Source organism: Neodiprion fabricii, chromosome 3 (genome assembly GCF_021155785.1).
Source record: "Neodiprion fabricii isolate iyNeoFabr1 chromosome 3, iyNeoFabr1.1, whole genome shotgun sequence".
Lineage (NCBI taxonomy): Eukaryota > Metazoa > Arthropoda > Insecta > Hymenoptera > Diprionidae > Neodiprion > Neodiprion fabricii.
The window spans coordinates 37,498,469-37,518,286 of record NC_060241.1 but is presented as its reverse complement, the minus strand read 5'-3'; the positions used below and the strand labels follow the sequence as shown (position 1 = coordinate 37,518,286).

Here is a 19,818-nt window from a genome sequence, read left to right as displayed (position 1 = left end):
TGCTGAAAAACGCCTGAAAATCCCTGCAATGAATTTAAAAAACTTGCGTGACCTACAATATCTGCTGTACATCTGCTTGAAGTGGTGAAAAATTTGTGATATAGTAAAAACACATTAATTGGATAGCTTGAATTTTCAATATTTTTAGTTTCTGTGTGTACAGAGAATCGAGAAGGATTTTATCGCGCGAGTCACATTGGATATGCATCACGATATTTTTAATGACAAGGAACCACTTAGTGAATGCAAAATTTGACGGATTTTCGATTGACATTAATTGTAAGCTATGAATTTTGCCGTGAAAATGAATTCAAAAGTATCCAAAGTTTTTGAAAATCATAAAATCGTCAAATACATTGTGAAACCTGTTTCAACAGCCACCTAGCCACACCTTTTACTCGATTCCCATAAGTCGTTATTGCTGTTAATCGATCTGGCGAGAAACGGAATAAGTGCATAAAAATACCAGACTCGGGCAATGAAAGAATAAAGTTTGTGTAGAAACGAGAAGTGGGCGGAAGACGTACGATGTGCGTAATCTCTCCGCGGTGCGGTGACTCCGTGTAAAGTAGTAGAGTTGATTAGGAGAGGAGCAGCGAGAAGTTGTTAAAGGCGCGGAACAAGTCGTTCATATAGTCGGCTTCAGTTGGAGTACGACGCCCGTTTGTAATACACAGTTGTGCCAAGACGCTCCAGGAGAATGGTGACTGGCTGTGCGTGGACATCCGTCCTCTTGGCCCTCGTGGCATGGCTCGAACCTCTTTCGGCTCACGAAACGTACCAGCGGCCATTCTACGCCTATGCACTCGGCAAGACCCTCGAACCGACCACCGATGGTCAGCTCAAAACCGTTGAGGTCAAACTGAAGACGCCGATCAGCTTCTACGACTACGTCTACGATACGATATACGTGAGTAAAAGAAAAAGGGGAAACGAGAAAGAGATTCGTTGCGAATGACTTAGCTGTACGCGGATCGTGTGAGAACAACTGGTTTCAATTTCAATTTTTATAATATTCTATCGATGTGTTGTACACAAATGTACAGAAAATCTTGACTGTTGATTTTGTGGGTACAAATCTCTTGGCGAAAGAAATTACGCGCTACGATTTGAACGAAAATATTTGTCGTATCATCCAAGTTCAATACACTGTCTGCACGTACTACGTGCAGCTAGAACATCGATTGTGGCACAAGTCTCGTTGACCTCGATAAGTGCGTGATACTGTATTTTAAATTGAAGATCGATACAATTCTTATCGTCATTTACCTTGTTTTGGTTCTTATTATTGCCCGCGTGCAACTTACCGCAACTTAGACACGAAGCCTGGATCAAAAGAAGGTGTCGTGATTCGAAGAGCATTCGCGAAGACGCGCGTTGAATGGTGCAAATTGAAGGTGCAATTTTAGGAGCGATTTGATGAGCCATTATCGTCTAGCCTTTGGTTCGCGGAATGGAAGCAAGAAGTTACGGATAATTTGACGTGACTTACGCCAGTTGAGATTTAGAGTCAGGAGTATAGAGTTTAGAGATAAGCGATCTGGGCAAACGGAGCTAGTTACACTAACCACGTGTAGGCATCTGTCGATACGAAGAATTTGCGCACGGTAAAGATAACGTCGTGTATGACAATGAAAGGAAAACAATGACGCACTGTTTCTTATTTTGACCGCATCTGTAAATTTTCATCAACAAAAAAAGTAATTGTGCACGTATCTTGTAACGGAAATCCGTGTTTGAAAGCAGGTGATCTTTGACCGTTAATCAACCGTAAACAGTTTGAGATAAGTTTTTGATTGCGACAAGTTTTATTCGGTTCATTCAATCCGATTAATGCCAAATGGCTTTTCGCCACTGCCGATATTTTAAAGTAAATCGTAAACGCATACATATCATGTCCACTGCGTAAGAAGTTACAACGAAGCTTGTTTACTGTTTTATAAGCCACTGATAAATATTGTGGCAGCAGTTATCTGCGCGGAAACTTTGAGATATTTTTCAACTGGGATTGTCATTTGGGAAACATCATATTTTGAGATATAAAAAAAAAATTCACAGTTATTTCTAACCAAATTTGCAACATCTTTTCCATTAATTGACAGGCTATGGAAATTTTCCCAATCCTCCAGTTGAACTGGAGTGCTGAATTGAAATGAAGCCTAGTTATCGATTCAGAAATACAACGTCTTTCTTCAATTCTCTATAACTGTCATAAATCACCAGTGGTCAATGAACTAGAGTGGGTTTAAGATAGCTTGAACCTTAATTTCATATTCATTCGTATCACTGATTTATTCAGCATTGCGCGATAAACTGAGATTTTTATAATATACCAAATATAGCACGCATCAGTCTTGCCGACGGGGATTAAAAGTCCTCAAGGCACGTCTCATTGAATCGAGAACCCGCAAAGGCTTCGCAGGACGGTTTTTACGCGTATATTTTTTCCTTCTTGCAGACGTGGAAACGTGGATAAGTGAGTGCACATGTCTTATCAAATTCTAGGATCAAATATGCGGTAGCGTGACGATGTACAAGCGTGTGAATACCCGCAAGTTTACTGGTAAACAACCTGAAAGACAATATCTTGTAATTAAGGCACGATAAGGATAGATTGAGGATCTCAAGGCCGGCGAATATTGAAAACCATAAGCACCTACATAAGCAACGAACCTCTTCTTGTTGGGAAACAGAGGATGTGAAAGGCGCAGATCTGCGGATATAAGAACTGCGTACATGTACAATGAAAAATCGACCAGCCATCAAACGACAGAGATTTGGTGTCGTGCGTGAATCCTTAGCCGTAACTGCATTAACCTAATCCTTCGCCAGTTCACAGTTAGAGATGTATATAATATATATATATATATACATATACATATATATATATATATATATACATATATATTGTATAATGAAGTATCTCATTCGAAGATCACGAATCGGACAATTCTTCGTCATCTCTACTCGCTGCAAGTCAAGCTTGTGAATATTTTTTTGGTGAGCATCTGGACTTGAGACATCGCTGAGGTTACATGATACAAATTACCGAATCTTTTCGGCGAAAAGGCGACGGAGGAAAAACGTGTGGACAGTATCGTGCGTGTAGACAGACCCCATGGGCGTTCGTATAAATTAACGAAATGAAAAGTGCGCACAATTATATGACACAGATAACTTAATCTAACCGAGGCGCTGACAGAGGGCTTAGCTAGTTAGGAGACGGACTTGAGCATCCCACACGGTAATCATGTCTATTCCCAGTTATCGTGTATGATGATGGCGACGATGACGGTGATGACTCGATCCCTCTCAGCGTATAATTAAGAGTGATTGCAGACCACCATCCCAAACCAGAGTCTCGACAGAATTTGAAGTACAGACGAGTCTGCCGAGCAATGCTAGTCGATGCTTTCGTGAGGTACGATAATTACTGATGAAAGTATTTCAAGTGAAAAGGAAGAACCCAAAGATATCTTTCAAAGGAAGTTTTATAGGCTCAATTTGTTGAAGATCAAGTTCGAACTTAAAGAATGAATGGATTAGCAGAAAAATCACGTGTCCGTACGTGAGAACCTCGTCAACAGTAATAATAGCGATAGTTGAACGATGAATTAATTCATATGAAATTCAAAACTGCCCAACCGATCGGTCAATGAATTATTGAACAACCTCGCGAAAACTTTTTTGTATATTAAATGGAATCAGCGGCACAGCAACATTCGATAAAAATAGCAGCTCTATAAATACAATTAAAACTTATAATATGTGCGAAAGTTTGTCACCGTATGAATTATTGATTGAAACTTTATCCCCTCTCAGTGTGAGCATACGTACGGTATGTTATTCGTCACACTGATATTATACGCGAGCGTCCGGCACGCCGGTTCATTAGTTTTAATTTGGTTCAAAGTGTTTTAGTCGTGAGACCGAGCAACAAAGTTCACAAGAGGCTACCGCACCATGTGACAACAGCTCGGCAACGATGATTGCTCAAATATTGACCCACATTGTTTTTACCAGAGGTTAATGTAATTGAGCCGAGTCGTACATTAATTAAAATTCAACAGATTCGGTATCCTGAATATTTAATATATTACAATGTTTCTTCAAAGTTTTTATATGCTCCGCATTGTTCACATAAGACACCTGATAATAGATACTACATAGAACTATTTTTTCAATCAACAGTGAAATAATCAGCTTTCATAATGCAATGCATCACGCATCCGACAACTTATGAGACGAGTTGAATGAGTAGCGGGAATCATATAAATTATTTCATCAGTCAGCGTGAAAGTTTAATTTTTTGTTTCAATTTCGTACTGTCAAGAAATTGAGAGAATAAGTATGACGGTTACGGAACTATGAGAAGCAACCCGAGTAGTAATTTATTAGACAAATGTTCGGGCAATTTTTTACACTATTCAAGACAAGCGTTCAGACGGCCCCTAGCTATCTCCATGAAGCTATCGTCAGGTCAAAGGTCTTCGTAACCCGATGAGAGTCACACGTCTGAACCATCTGACTCGAGTAATGAATGAAAAGAAATGGTAAGTCTCTGGCCAAAATTTGCCGGTCTTACCCTCCCTACAAATTTGTCAAAATACTGAACTGCGTTTCGAACAGCAGTCGAAAGCTCTTTTGAGCGTAAACCCTCACAAGGATCAGCCACTTGGACAACGTAGCTGTACATTCACAGGCTGTATTCACATTGAATGGTCCATGTGATTAACCGGCAACGCTGCATTGCCTTCTGGGTACATCTCTTTAACGAAAAAACAAACAAATAGTCTTCAGGGCAAGTGCAGAGCGTGGGGAAGAGGGCTCGTTTCAATTCGTGCAGGAAAGCGTCCAATCAAGCCGCTTGACCGAACAGCTGCACATACGAAAAAATTTCATAACCCGGCACAATGAAGCTCTGTCCGTGTTTATGTTGACAGAGGCGTAAGCAAGTGTGAAAAGGCTGCATCATGAAAGCGATGCGTTTAAGCGAGTCTACCGACAAATCCCGCGTGTACGTCTCTTCGCTCTTCTAGCGAAGTGAATCTGCGGGTAAGTCCATAAATACAAATAAGTTCATGCAAATATGCGCACGCGTGTTGACGAAACGAGTACTTGATGTAACGAGTTGCAGTTGGGTGAATGACTTCTCTACATCCAAGCTTGCACTCTCACGGCGTCACGCACATGTAATATCGTCGTGCTTAAGAGATACGTCTCGGGGTTGCCGAAGTTCTTGTTCTCGTTAATGAGATAAAAAAGGAGAAAGAAAAAAAAATAAATAACTACATCATAAATCCATCGCACAACTATTGTAGGCCTTACCATTGTACTCGGTCTAAGTGCCTGAAACTGGCTTGCCGTTTCATCTCAGAATTTAAACACCGAAGAATCATATTTGGTTCAGGAAATAAAGGCAAAATTATTCTTCGAATATAGATTGTGCTTCCGCAGCTGTCAGTAGTCCGTGATCTCACAAAGAACCCGCGATAATCTACGGAACGTTTTGTACCGATAATAGTCATTATCTCTCTGTACGCTAAAGCTGTGTGAACAGCCGCGTCCTTTTCCTACGAATACGTTATTGAAATGAAACTTGTGTATCGAGTACCCGATTTATTTCTGAATGATACACGCTGCACGAACTGAAATAAGTTTGAAAACGAGAAAGACGTACGTAGTAGTAGTTTTTGAATTGTTACTACAAAACTGATCCGTAGTCAATCCCGAACCACACATCGTTTTACAGGTGAACGGAAACGGAGTCTTGTCTTTCCTGGCGCCAATGCAAATGTTCTTCAACATTCCATTCCCTCTGAACTACCCGGTAATAGCACCTTTGTACACCCACGTGGACACCAGAGGGTCTGGGGTGGTTTACTGGGAGGAAACCGAAGATCCGAGTAGGATCTCCCAAGCCGGTGAAATCGTACGAGATTCCTTTACGGACGCCCTGGACTTCTATCCCATCAGCTTGTTAATAGTGACCTGGGAGAACGTCGGCTACTACAACGCAAAAAGCGACAAAGTGAGTTTTTCAAAATTGGACTTGTAATATTCTTCTCCAAGTTCAGTTCATTGAATCTAATACTAACTGATCCTCGTTTGCTTTTTCTCGTTGTTTCTGGCGACCCAACAACCCCAGAAAAATACCTACCAAGTCGTGATTTCGTCAAACGGAACCCACAGTTACGCTGAATTCCTGTACGCTCCGCAAGGTATTCAATGGATCCAAGCCGACTCCCATCCCGGAAGTTTGCCAGATGCCAGAGCTCAGGCGGGTGTCGTCTCCAGGGATGGCCGCATGTATACCTTGAAGGACTCTGGCTCTGATCAAGTTGTAAACCTCGACAAGTAAATTCACATTATGACATCATCAACTCATGGCAGACATTTCTTGACAGTGAAAACTTTAAACACGGCTTTATTCCAGGTGGTCTAATATCGGTGAACCTGGAAAATGGGTTCTGGGAATCGGTCCGATCAACGATTTGGCCAATGTTCGACTCCCTGACAATATTCAAGGTATATAACAATTGCCATGTGATCAGCAGAAATCGTTTTTTATGAATTGACTCTATGTGAGTTCAAAAAATATAGTACTTCAAGGTCTTCAATATTTGTGTACTTTTGAATAATTCAGAGATTTTTCACAATACTAAACCAAAGCGTCCATCTTTAATTACTAATTGCAACTGCTGCTTTTAACTATCTACTAAATACCTAAAGCGATTGACCAACTGATTAGCGACGGATTCTTTGTTTCGTTAGTATATTATTTTGATTCTTTGTATGAACCAAGACGTTGCCTTTATCGTGAAATAACGTTTCAAGATTGTACTGCATTTTGAACACTTGACTAACAACCATGATCGCTCATTAGTATCAAAAATATAATACATTACAGATGTTCCGGCAAACAATGAAATCCCGAGCTGTCTGACCGATGGGACGAGTTGTCACAGTAGAGCAGAATGTGTCGACTACAGCGAGGGTTTTTGCTGTGTCTGCAAAACAGGTTACTTTGGGAACGGAAAGTTTTGTCAACAGAACGGTTAGTCGCAATTCCTATGCAGCGCTCTTTGAGGGTACGAGATACCGCCGCCATGAGCAAAAACGTTGTAGGGACTCTAGAACCCATCCTAAAGCTAAGGAATGAATAAGAATGCAGTAAATACAATCCAGTTTGGCAATGATATTCAAATTATAACCTTGCCGAAGTAGCTTGCTTATCTTGGCATCAAAAATCTGCTATCTATATCCTTTTGCAAACTAGGTGTAAGAGAGCAAGGTCAGAACATCCCAGATCTATTTATAGTTCAAGACGTAGACATCCTAACAACTTCCTGAGAAGGACCGTAAAACGCGGCACTGTAAGTTTTTGCAGGAAACGGAGCTTGACAGTATTTGAACATGCCGCAGATCACGTTTCTCACTTTCCTGTGATGGGTCTCGATCGCGTCCCAAAGTCATAACCAACGACTCACAATCAGCCATACTATTAACTCTGCATCTTGCAGATTTACCTCTACGGGCAGTTGGCAAGGTAACCGGATTCGTGAACAATGAGCAATTCCCAGCGAAGGATTTGCAGTGTTACGTCCAAACTAAGGACGGGAGAACGTACACGGCCATGTCCAGAGTACCCGAATTAATTGGTCCAAGCTCTCAGCTTCTCAGTAACCTGGGTAGCGTCCTCGGCTGGCTCTTCGCGAAGCCCATTGAAAACACCAAGAATGGGTATCAAATAACCGGTAACAGAATATTCGCATCGAAGGTTCCAATTAGAGGAACCTTTGCAACATCTTCAGACTTTCTCTCTCACATTTAATTTTAGACGTCCTATTACCGAATTTCACTTAGAACTTTCCCATGAAAGGTGGAATCTTCAACATGACGGCCTCTATGATCTTCACAAATACGGGTGACAACGTGACCATCACTTCGCGATACCTGGGATTAGACGTCTTCGGGCAATTGAAAATGGAAACGAATATCCGAGGTTCGTTGCCATACTTTGCTCCGGAAGCTCGCATTGAATACGAGGACCACGACGAGCTTTACACGAAAACGCAGCCTGGAACGATCATCTCTCAGACCAACCGTTCCTACAAATTGATCGGCGAGTCTGGTATCGAACATCCGTTTACTCAGTCCATCGCAATAACTTATCAGCCCTGTCAGTACGCGCCTAACGAAGGAGAAGAAAACACTGTACGTCTCAAGTTCTCGAGAGGTCTGATAAGCTATGAAGCCAAGGAACAAATTATACGCTTCGCAATGAACACCAAGGTCGCACCTCTCGAGGAAGAGGATCCTTGCATCAAGGGTAAATTCCACTGCGGTAATCACAGCTCATGCATAGTCGAGGGCGACGACTACAAGTGTATCTGTAATCCAGGGTAGGACGAAAACTCTTTATATTACTAACGAATGGAAACCTAAAGACCTTATATCAACACCCGATTTTCACTTCTGAAGGTATCAATATTTGTACGAAGCAGACGGTAGCTTACACTGCGTCGACGTCAACGAATGTACGTCAGGAATTCATACGTGCTCTCCGGACGCAAATTGCATCAACAACGAAGGTAGTCACGTCTGTCAGTGCTTGGACGGATATGAAGGAGACGGTCGTACCTGCGAAAGTAAGGATCGTACACAACTTCTGTATTGGTTTCGCAAATTGTGGAATTGATGCAAACTCTCAGAACTTTCTGGCATGCCTAGCTCTAACGGAAACAGTTGTGATATGTATGAGACCACTTTCTATAACGCGAAGAAATTTTTTATTTTCAGGAATACCAACCTGTGCGGACAAGGATTGCGGTGATTATGCCGAGTGTACAATAGTCGAAGGATTTCCGCAATGTTCGTGCATTTGGGGCTACGAGCAAACAGACGATGGCTGCTATGCCATCCAAGAACGTAATCAAATCAACTCCTAATCATCGTTACATTTCAAACCCTCGAGCCCTTGTATACTTAAACTTCGCGAATTCTTATTTTAGTAAACTGTGGCGACAAAATGTGCTCTCCGTATGCGTATTGCTCCGAGAATGATGCTACTCAAACCACAGAGTGTATATGCGACAGCGGTACCGTAGGTAATTATGACGTGAGAGGTTATTTTTACAAATAAATATATTCATCAGACTACAAATTCATAATTTAAGAATGTTAATCCGTCCGACAATGTCGTATCTATATGTGATCTGTTCCTGGATATTTATGCATTGTCATGTTACACGGTGTATGTCAGTCTCTAACACTCGTCCTCTTCCCCAGGGGATGGCTATACATGTGAGCCCGAGGTGGACATAGAGACCACAACGCCTACGTGGGTGACCGAAGAACCACCAATTCCCAAGTGTATCCTTAATCAGTGCTGGTGCCCGGTCGAAGGATGGGAATACCAAGACGATCATACTTGCATCCAGGCGAACCGTGGGTACAACAGCTCGACAGAAGGACAAGACCGGACTGAGATCAGTACTACATACGACGACACCGATGAAGACTGTGAGTATGAGAAAATTACTGCGACTGACTTCGGAAAATTTCACTTGCACCTGATCCTGCATTCTGCCTGATTGGAAGAGGCCGTCATGTTTGTTGAAAAGCCAATTAGAAGGTCAACTACTGGTCTGAAAATGATCTACACTAGTAAGAATATAAATTTTAAGATATGCTTCTAAGGGGTCGACGAAAAAATACAGTGACACATAATATACTCTATATGAGGTATTCCATGCTAACTGAGAGGACATTTTCCCTGACCCCCGCCAATTTGCTTCATTATTTTTTATATGATTCTCCAACCTAAAAAAAGCACTCACTATTTTTTTCAGATTTTTCGTCCGAACCATTCTTTTTTAAAACATGTTACCAGTGCCAGTTGGCATGGAATACCTCATATATATACCTAGGACTGTTTTAGCATTCAGGTTTCACATCATTTAATTCCCCTGAAAAGTTCAGCCAATGATGCATTCCGTAGCCGCTTATCCCTAAATCCATGGATTACTTATAACTCTGTGCGTACGTTATGTAGAGCACGATAGGGATAGCACCACGAAATAATACGGTTATTCAAAGAATATGGGTCGTTATCGATTTAGTAGATTCCCCGTAGATGATATCCCACCCAAAAACCACCGCCGCACATTTTAGTATGGCCACGACCGCAACCCCAGTGCCTACCGGAGATTGGTCGGTGTATTTGCCCCTTGGGATATGCCTACGATCCTCAAAGGGATATTTGCGTTCCCCAACCAGGATACAAGCACGAGACAATGGGTTCTTCCGGATATCAATGTACGGAGTTTCATCCTCTATATGTACACCTGTACCTCTTTATTCCGATCTGCTGTTTCAATTAATTAATTGAAGAACACGATCGTCTCGCAATATAAAACTGCTCATCGTAATGCCAGGTAATTAAGGAAACGACATTGTGTCATCCTCCAGTCCTGTGAGTGGTCTTACAACATGCGAGATGATCGTAACATTCACAATGGACAGTTGCTGTCCACAAGAACGCTTCTGCTTTTCTCTAATCCTGCATTTTACTCTGAATTATCGTTTCTTCTTGCATGTGGTACGTATTTCAAATTTCATAATGAACATTAACACGCTAACATTGCTGGCAGTCTTGTCAAACCCCTAAAAAAATGAATATTAACAATTGCACGGCTGTAAATCAGTCTTTGGGAATAGCAGATCTCTTAAATAGAATCATCAGGTGAGGACTACGTTTACATGCAATTGTAAACCTCCTGTCAGGTATGTGGTGATGTCCATTGCCCAATACCAAATGTATAATAATAGCATAGCAAAACTGCAATCGCACTAAAAAAAGGCTGCTTGACATCTACACTGGAATTATTTTAACGTAATTGCATAATGCGCTTTCACAGTATCCTGCAACGTTCTGAACATCTGCGATGCTTACGCACAATGCGTCTACTTGCCGGAAAGCCAAGGAATCTACAAATGCCAGTGTAACGCAGGCTACGAGGGCGATGGATACGAGTGCAGAAAGATTGGTAAGTGAAACCCGCTTAGCGACTTGAGAGCTGCAGATTAATTTGCAATAACAAAATCTTATTGCATAAACTTGTCAACAAGTAAGGATTCAACGCCTGCATTAATTTCTATACGCACTCACAATGACAGCAAAAACATTGCACGTTTAATTTTGCCAACAGAAGTGGACTGTCTACAGACAGACATCTGCGATCCCAACGCAACTTGTAGACCAGACGATTCAGCGAACTCCAAGTGCGTCTGCAACTCTGGATTCGAGGGCGACGGATCAATTTGCACGCCAATCGGTGCTCACATCTTCACTTACCCAAAGCCCCGATAAGTTTTTTCTTCTTCCGTTATAACGGATTCCCCGGTTGCAAAACTCACGATCAGCGGAGATTCCAGCCCCTTTCAAAGAGCTACTACCTAAGTCTCTGAGGTGAGTTTCGACACTAATCAAGATGCGATTGTTTCCGCAGACGAGTGCAGCGAGAATTTGGACTGCGGTCAGAATCAGGAGTGCCGTTACAACCCGACCACGTCGAGATACACCTGCGACTGTCTCCGAGGTTTCAACCGTGTGGACGACGTCTGCATGATCGCCGACTGCTCGAGTAACCCGTCACAGTGTCACTTGAACGCCCATTGCGTGTCGAAAGCTGAAGGTGGCTTCACCTGCGCTTGCATATCCGGGTACAACGGAGACGGCTTCCAAGACTGCCGGCCGGATCACGTTGGCTGTAACATCATCAACAATTGCGGACGCGACGCCGTCTGCGGTTACGACTCGGCAGCCACTAACTACGCCTGCCAATGCAAGCCGGTGGGTTCTTCTTACAACAATCACTTAATTTTGGATATCTAGAATTGCTTCAAGCTCACATCATACCTTCACAGGGCTTTTTCGGCGACGGTTTCACCTGCCTGCCAGAGTCATCGTGCAGGAGAGATTCGAGCCTCTGTTCCGTCGACGCGACCTGCGTTCCGGCCGGTGAGAACCAGTTCACTTGCGTGTGTAACGCAGGGTTCACCGGGAACGGTGCCGACTGCCGAACCATACCTCAGTTCGACTCGAATATTCTGCTGATAAATCAGGGTGTGGCGATGCTGAAGATACCTTTCTTCCCAACACCCAATAACCCGGGAAGTCCAATCGCAATCACTTCCTCCCAGGTAGCCGAGGGCCTAGACATCGATTGCTCCGCGGGGAGAGCTTACTGGAGTGACATCTCAGGTGAAAGATATTTACAGAAAATGACTCGTTTTCATCGACATCTGACATGGCCATCGTGTTTCTGAGTGATGGAGTTCCACATTGACCAAGTGATGCATCTTTCAGGGAACAAGATATCTTCGATGATGTACAATGGATCGGATTCGCAAGTGTTCGTAACGGATGTCAGTGCTGCTGAAGGAATCGCTATTGACTGGGTATCGCGAAATGCTTTCTGGACCGACTCGAACAAGAAAACTGTGGAGGTTGCGAACTTGGATACTAGGAAGAGAAAAGTTCTGGTATCGGAAGGACTCGTTAACCCCAGGGGAATCACAGCTCATCCTTACCGAGGGTAAAACTTACCATTACGTTTCCGATCAATCATTCATAACAGTCGTAAACTGCATGACCATTCTCCGATACAATAACGGTGTATCCAAAGCTTTCAGAATTATCCTACTACATGTTTTCTCATGTAAGCTGCGGTGATTGCGAATAATATTCAATTTCATGATATTCAGGAAAATTTTCTGGTCTGACTGGAACCGCGCTTCTCCAAAACTGGAGTGGGCTAACGAGGATGGGACGGGCCGTGCGATATTCATGCAAAACGAGTTCGTTAAGCTTCCAAACTCTTTGGCAATCGATTGGTCAACCGACGAGTTGTGTTGGGCAGATGCCGGCTCCTTCTCCCTGAGTACGTGGCTCACACCTATATGAATCCGCAAACGGACGACAGAGGGGATAGATTTTGCACTCAGATAATACATGTTGTTAATTTCAGACTGCGCAAACATCGATACTCGTACAGTTCGTATCGTGGCTGAGAAACTGTCATACCCATTCGGATTGGCGATATCGCAAAACCATTATTATTGGACGGACTGGACGACGTGAGTACCTATTTAACGTAGCTCCTTGCACTTCGAGTGGAATTATTGTGCACATGAAAAACGAGAATGAATTTTTTATCGTGCAGGCACAAAATAGAAGTCGCATCTAAGAACACTGGCAAAAGAGACAAGGCTCTGAGAGTTCCTCCCGGTGGAAGTGGTAAACTATATGGAATAGTTGCAGTCCCGGAATACTGTCCGAGAGGTAAAGGTTGACTGCCTAAATTGTCAGAGTTTCACGAAGTTGTCGGAATGTATTCAGTTCCATTCGACTTGTAGTTTATCAGTTATTTAATTTTCTCTTCCATTTGCTACAGTCTCGAACGTCTGTCAGTACGAATTCGGTAGATGCAATTCGGAGCAGCTTTGCCTTCCGGATGGCGAAGGTGGACGGACGTGTGCATGCGCAGATAACGCATCGGGTCCGTGCACAGACGAATATCAGTCTAGATAGACAACGCATGTGTCGTATCGTCAGGTTGGTAACTTTCAACGGCCCAATTTGGAAGCATGATAAAGAAATAAAATACAAGACATGCTCCTCGTTCAAATCAAAATTTTCGATGAAGAGTTAATTGTAGTTACGTAAGCTCATATAGAAACTAACATCACCGAATAGACTATATATACGATATTTTTGATATAATACTAGAAAACATATAATATGTATCTGATTATCATTTTTTACTCCACTCTCACTGTGTAAAATAGATTCTTAAGCATGATTGTTTATTTAGTGATATTTAATAAAAATACATATAGACGAATTCTGTACTCGATCGTGTGAATATATTGCATACAGCATACTTATTCAATTCAAAAGATTTCATTATTTATAAGAAAATTATTTGCCTTCATTCCATGAGTAATTGAAATAAATAACTGAACATCTGTCGGTAATGCATACGGTTTTTTGACAATTCATACCTACTATACTTATACTTTTGATCTGCATTTATGAGCCTTAGATAAGAGTATTTAATTTATTCACATGCAATATCGATGTCATACTGTAAGAGAAAACGTTTCTACATCGTCGTAAGTCGCTACGATCAGTAGATAAAAACTGAAGATACAGACCAGAAAATTTTCTCGAAATGGTCATGGAAATTATGCATTGCTAAATGTGCAGTGACGTCGGTCATAGCCGTGGAAAGTGATCTGCAGTTGCGATAGTGTCAAGCAATAGAGTTTTGGGAGATATCGCTATTGCCTATGCGAACCTAATCGGATTGCATACAGAATGAGTACAAATCTGTTTCTTTTGAATTTTCATTGCATGGTTTGGAAACAATTTCGGTGAAATGATAAGGGAGTAGTCCATATTCAAGTGCGTTAGATGAACGCATGACCTGAGGAAATGACTTATGAATATTTGATCTCACGCGTATCCACACTTAGAGCTAAATCGTATTGATGTCGAAAACGCAAGATGCACTGTTGGCATCACTGATCGGGCAGTTAAACCTAGTCTATGCACGCGATACGCGCATCGCGTCTGCAACATCTGCTCTCCATCGATCTACTCAAAGGGATGTCACGTAAAACCATGTAAGGTACTCAGGTTACGATAATTGAAACCTGCAAGTTTTGTTTATTCTCTATTAAATAAACGATAGTCATGATAACTATTACAGCTCATCGTCGATTAAATGACAGTGGAGCCAAAATAAAGAACCGTTTTGCACGTTTAAAACTAACAAGGAGCAGCCGTGGATAGCCCAAACATTCATAGGATTCCACTCAAGGATCTCCAGATCACCCACAGAACGAAGCTGGCAGATATCAGATTCACGGCCAGATGGATGATATAAAGACTGAAACAGGTGAAGGAGTTGAGTATGTGTGACGCGTGTGAATCTTTGGTAAAGCGTACCACAGGGCTCAAGACTTTCACTCACTAAATGTGTCGCCGTTTCGCTCTCTCCTCGTTTCCATCGGGTTCATTTAAGATGTACTTGCGAAGGCCTTTGACCATGCCTATAAAATACTCATCCCAATCAACGGCTTGCATACTGAATGGAAATGTTCTCTTGTCTTCGGGCCCAAGCTGCTTCCAGAGTTCCTGAACGTTCTGATTGTCGAAATCCCACTGTTGCGTGGTGAAATACTCCAATACGTTAAACGCCTCATAAATTTGATTGACGAGTTTGTAAATTCTGAAATTAGCACTGACATTTAATCCCATTGCTGAATCTTGTTTATTTTGTACATCTAAATCACGCATATTCACTAACTTGTCTACATGTTTGAAATTCGTCACGAGTGGCACATTTCAGACTTGTGTGTGTGACTTCTTGACATTTGCACATTAGACATCTGTACGTGGCTATTAATGTGTGTATATTATAGTACAATACATCATTTTTGCCAATCAGAACGGCCCAGCCGTTCATTTTAAATGATATGAAAGAATCATATCAATATTTAAGCGAGAAGAATTTGCTAGAAAGAGTATAATTTCGAAAATTTTCAGGTGAGTTGAAAAATTAACGTCAGAGCCAGGAATCGAACCTGGTACCTAGTAAAATGAACGACTGGGCCGTTCAAATCGGCTAAAAATAATGCAATGTATTATGATATACACACATTAATAGCCACATACAGATTTCTAATGTGCATATGTCAACAAGTCATACACACAAGTCTGAAATGTGCCTCTCGCGACGAATTTCAAATATGTATATATTCACGACACACGAAAACAAAAACAATTTCGAATACAGGTGATGCGAGAAATTAATGACATTGTAGTCAGGGTGGCTAGGTGGTCTAATGGAGTAAGTCTCCGGTAAAGCATCTCTCGATACCAGGTTCGATTCCTGGCTCCGTCGTTAATTTTTCAACTCACCTGAAAATTTTCGAAATTGTACTCCTTCTAACTTGTCTACGTATAACCTGTATAGGACTAAATTTATTTGTGCTTACCGCGGCTGTTTTCCCTTCAATCTTAGAATAAAGTCAATTATCAGTGCCGGGAGCAAATGAAGAAAAATATGAAGGATGCTGTACAGAAGTTTTGATGTTGTGGTGAATCCGTAGGGATAGTAAATGGCTTTGTCGGATGGATGCGTCAATCTGGCATCTGTGGCTTTATCATTGAAATTTCGCCAAGTTATAGGATTTTCATTTCCAGAAACGTAATTGTACACTGGAACGTCCTTGCAGTTTCTGAAACATACACGTAACGCCCCTCGCCGTTATCCTACACGAGGATTCTTTATATCCACCTCTTCAAATGTAAATTCGTTAAACAATGCTACATTAGTTCGCGGTCTCGTTGTGAAGTGGTCAAGCAAAACTGTGTGCTTGGTTTTAAAAAGTTTCTTCGTCTCTTCTCGAATATCCCGCAAAGAAAAAGTAAAATACGACTCGTTTGTGTCTTATACCGTAAGACACCCGACATTTCCATAAACATTTGGCCGAAGCTACGCGACTAAGCCAACTTTTTGCCCTATGAGCTTGAAATAAATTGAATAAGCCTACCCTAACCACTAGCAAGTCAAATGATAAAGGCAAAGGCATCGAAATACCGTTTCTTGGTACGTATATGCAGGGTTTTCGCTCATCCATTGCCAATTCAAACTACGATTGAAGATGCGGTGCTCCACTAGGCTGCCGCGCAAACTACGATGAATGCCGTGAATTCAAACTTCTGACTTTATTTCAATAAACGTTACCTTTTTTCTGTTTTTGCGGTCTTCCAAGCTGAAGTAATAAGTGCGTTACAAACATAATCAACCGGCACGATGTCAAGCCTGACCTTAAGATCGAGCAGAGCAACGTGAATGATGCCCAATCCAAAAGCACAAAAAATTCCCGGAATTCCTATCGGACTTGCAAGCCATCCTGGAAGGGGGCTTTTGTAGGAACTCGTTACTGTGAAATAATTTATGAACACGTTAGTAGAAATATCGGTAAAATTCCAGAAATTCAAGCTTTCGACAACTTCTCGTTCCTCTTTCGAATTGGGTGACTGTTGCAATGCAAAGCCGCAAGCTCTGCTCCGTAATCACAACAGAGATACTTGAGACCATTGTAACAATTATTGAGAGAGTATTTGAGTGTCAATAAAGCAAATATTGTTTTTTTTTTCACTACATTTATCCAGTTACGTCACGAGCAAACATACAGGTGTACAAAACATTTAATCAATGTGTCATTTGACTCTCAGTACAGTGACCAAACAGTACTTTATGTTGTCAAAAAATTGCAATGGAATCGTTTCGCAAGATTGGTAATATTTCGCTTTTCCGCTTTTCTGAGACAAAATAAATACCTGTCACATAAGTAAATTACCAATTGACGGCCTGAAGATAGCAAACGGTAAGTCAGTGGCGTACTCAGCGACGACGCTCTCAGCGATAGCTTTGGTGAAGGAATATGTGTTCGGCCATTCTCCGGTGACGCTGCGAAAAATCGATTGGTTGTAAGTTTAGTTAGTCACTTCAACTGCCACCGATTACCGTGAACACCGTAAGTGTAGTATGGAAGCTTTTTCTTAAAAAAAAAAAAGTTTCAGCTTACGATTGTTCATGAATATTAGTGTGTCATCGAGCATTAGAAGCTTACGGTTTAGAGACGTACTCCATTACGTCCTCCGACCCCTCAATTCTCCTGAACTTTTCCACTAGCATGTTGACATCTTCATGGGTCATGGGTGGAGGGTAAAGCTCTTCATCAATGAACTTCCGGACGCAGTGGCTAAAGGCGGTAGACACGTGAATCCCAACCTGAAATGTAATAATATTGATTTCTCTGAATGAGAAAAGGCGAAGATACCCTCACCTTGAAGTTCTTGCACGCCCTTGCAATGTCTATGACGTATTTAACACTGTTCACGTTAATTGCAACAGCCGTCTCGAGTGTGTCTGTGAAACGCACGGTGGCGGCTAGGTGAAAGATCACCCCAACCTGGAAGAATTCCGTCTTGATTTCAACATCTGATGCAAAGAAAGGAGAGACGCACTGTCTATTTGGAATCATCATACCTCTTCGACGAGGCGTGCGTGGTCTGTTGCCGAAAGTCCGAGTTGGTTCTGGGCGGTATCACCTGCGACTCCGACGATCTTCTTGGAAAATTCTGGATAGTCGTTTCGTAACACATCAAATACCTAGAACGAAACTTCCGTAAATGTTTCCTGTTGACGATGGATCAGCAGCGTTAGAATGAGTTTCAGATATTCTTGTCTCTCTCTCTCTGCGTTCCTTATCACTTTCTCAAAAAAGAGAAGATATAATTTACGATAATATTCGGAATTGTTCGATACTAGTAACTCACCGTATCACCGAGTAGCGCATCAACGCGTTCCTGAACATCTTTACCCTTTTTCGGGCGAATTAGGATATAGATGAGCCCGATATCTCTACAGCTTCGGAGCAATTTTTCTATCAATACCTTGCCCAAGAACCCGGTTCCCCCTGAAATTGAAAAACGGATACTGACAAGGCCTCGTTGATGAGTTTTGTTTACACTTATCGCTATTCAAAATTCACACTTAAAGTGTTCTTCGGAACTAATTCATGTTGGGAAATTGAGATCCATCTCAGGTGACAGATACTGACCGGTAATGAAAACGTTTTGTCCAGCATAGAATTGCTGTACTTGCGACATGTTCAATCCGTAACGATGACCCGATAGAAGACTGTTGAAAACTAACGAGTCCCGAATATTCGAACATTGTAGTATGAATTGGAAGCTTTATATAGAGGAAATTCTATACATATATTTGCGTAATGGTATGTAGGAGTCACGCACGGTTGCAGGAATGATTATGGTAAATCGATTTAAAATTCAATTACATTGACATGCATTTAAATACGACACTCAGAAAAATGTCGTACTGCAATTGAATTGAGTAAGGAAATAAGTCATTTGCTAAGTGAACGCGTACCACAAAGCGTAAAATATCGTTTTCTATGTTGTTCCACAGAAAAAGTTAGCTGTACCAATTATCTGGACAACAATTTATTTTTATAAATCATTTTTAGAGAGTCATTGCGCAACTCATCCTGATCAGAGATAAGATTTTGAGACGTCAAAAATATAACATTAGACAAAGAAATTGGAGTTGCTTGAACGGTTCCAGAATTATAGGCATTGATCGTAGATTTCAGGTGGTTGACATTTTTCTCAAATCTACAATTCCCCTTGACGTTAATACCTAGTTGTTGAGTCATTGTTATTCGAATCAATAAATGTTAATCAAGTCACTCATATACTGGAGGCAACTTTGAGAAGTTATTAATCGTAGACGATGAAAATGGACGATCACTTGTTGTAATCTTCAAATTGCTGGTATACAAATAAACGTGTCAAGAAGTACTTGTTTCTATCATAATCAGGTTCTTTAATTGATATTGTCAGTAAAATCACGCAAATTTGTACATAATTCGAAACGCGATGAGTGTCACAACGAATGGTCCAATATTTGCAATAAAATTTAGTGTCAACATAGCATATTGTGTTACTCGTGCGGGAAGTCGGTGTTTTACGATCATGAAAAGACCAAGTTGGTTTGATGTTTGAGCTGTAATTTCATCATTATTCAATTTGAGAACCACATCTTCCGTGATTTTTTCATCAATATCTATTTCGATTTCAACATATTCATGCAATATACTGACGTTTCAAATTTTATGGAATTTTTTTTCTATCCGCCAATGTCATATTTG

General features: G+C 41.4%; 2 protein-coding genes across 6 annotated transcripts; one reads left to right on the top strand and one right to left on the bottom strand.

Annotated features, from left to right (window-relative positions):
- Positions 1–640: 640 nt before the first annotated feature.
- On the top strand, positions 641–14,011 carry LOC124179226 (nidogen). 4 transcript variants are annotated; one of them, XM_046563428.1, is made up of 21 exons: positions 641–910; positions 5,753–6,031; positions 6,149–6,357; positions 6,437–6,528; positions 6,911–7,057; positions 7,524–7,757; positions 7,883–8,405; positions 8,485–8,651; positions 8,803–8,931; positions 9,015–9,110; positions 9,292–9,525; positions 10,177–10,320; positions 10,923–11,051; positions 11,214–11,339; positions 11,514–11,857; positions 11,932–12,268; positions 12,374–12,602; positions 12,772–12,947; positions 13,035–13,143; positions 13,230–13,348; positions 13,461–14,011. In XM_046563428.1, the coding sequence occupies exons 1-21, from the start codon at positions 701–703 to the stop codon at positions 13,595–13,597; spliced, it is 4,170 nt and encodes a 1,389-aa protein (XP_046419384.1). In that variant the 5' UTR covers positions 641–700; the 3' UTR covers positions 13,598–14,011. The 4 variants fall into 4 exon arrangements, with proteins under 4 accessions (XP_046419384.1, XP_046419385.1, XP_046419387.1 ...); XM_046563429.1 differs by lacking the exon at positions 10,177–10,320 and having other exon boundaries at positions 13,461–14,010; XM_046563432.1 differs by lacking the exon at positions 641–910 and having other exon boundaries at positions 5,923–6,035; positions 13,461–14,010.
- Positions 14,012–14,717: 706 nt separating this feature from the next.
- LOC124179228 (fatty acyl-CoA reductase wat-like) lies at positions 14,718–18,814 on the bottom strand. Of its 2 annotated transcripts, none has more exons than XM_046563434.1 (10): positions 18,709–18,814; positions 18,425–18,564; positions 18,135–18,257; positions 17,932–18,057; positions 17,716–17,876; positions 17,443–17,552; positions 16,824–17,022; positions 16,072–16,314; positions 15,045–15,302; positions 14,718–14,960 (listed from the first exon to the last, which is right to left on the bottom strand). In XM_046563434.1, exons 1-10 carry the CDS (start codon positions 18,755–18,757, stop codon positions 14,873–14,875), a joined length of 1,497 nt encoding a protein of 498 aa, XP_046419390.1. In that variant the 5' UTR covers positions 18,758–18,814; the 3' UTR covers positions 14,718–14,872. The 2 variants fall into 2 exon arrangements, with proteins under 2 accessions (XP_046419390.1, XP_046419391.1); XM_046563435.1 differs by having other exon boundaries at positions 17,731–17,876; positions 18,709–18,797.
- Positions 18,815–19,818: the final 1,004 nt, after the last annotated feature.

Excerpts from the sequence above, each read along its gene's own strand:
- LOC124179228 (XM_046563434.1), bottom strand. The coding sequence starts at position 18,757 with ATGTCGCAAGTACAGCAATTCTATGCTGGACAAAACGTTTTCATTACC. Across the intron at positions 18,565-18,708 it reads ACAAAACGTTTTCATTACCG|GGGGAACCGGGTTCTTGGGC; the intron begins GTCAGTATCTGT and ends TTTCAATTTCAG. Across the intron at positions 17,553-17,715 it reads ATGGAGTACGTCTCTAAACC|CGTCACCGGAGAATGGCCGA; the intron begins GTAAGCTTCTAA and ends GATTTTTCGCAG.
- LOC124179226 (XM_046563428.1), top strand. The coding sequence starts at position 701 with ATGGTGACTGGCTGTGCGTGGACATCCGTCCTCTTGGCCCTCGTGGCA. Across the intron at positions 7,758-7,882 it reads GAATGGGTATCAAATAACCG|GTGGAATCTTCAACATGACG; the intron begins GTAACAGAATAT and ends TTCCCATGAAAG. Across the intron at positions 9,111-9,291 it reads ATGCGACAGCGGTACCGTAG|GGGATGGCTATACATGTGAG; the intron begins GTAATTATGACG and ends CCTCTTCCCCAG.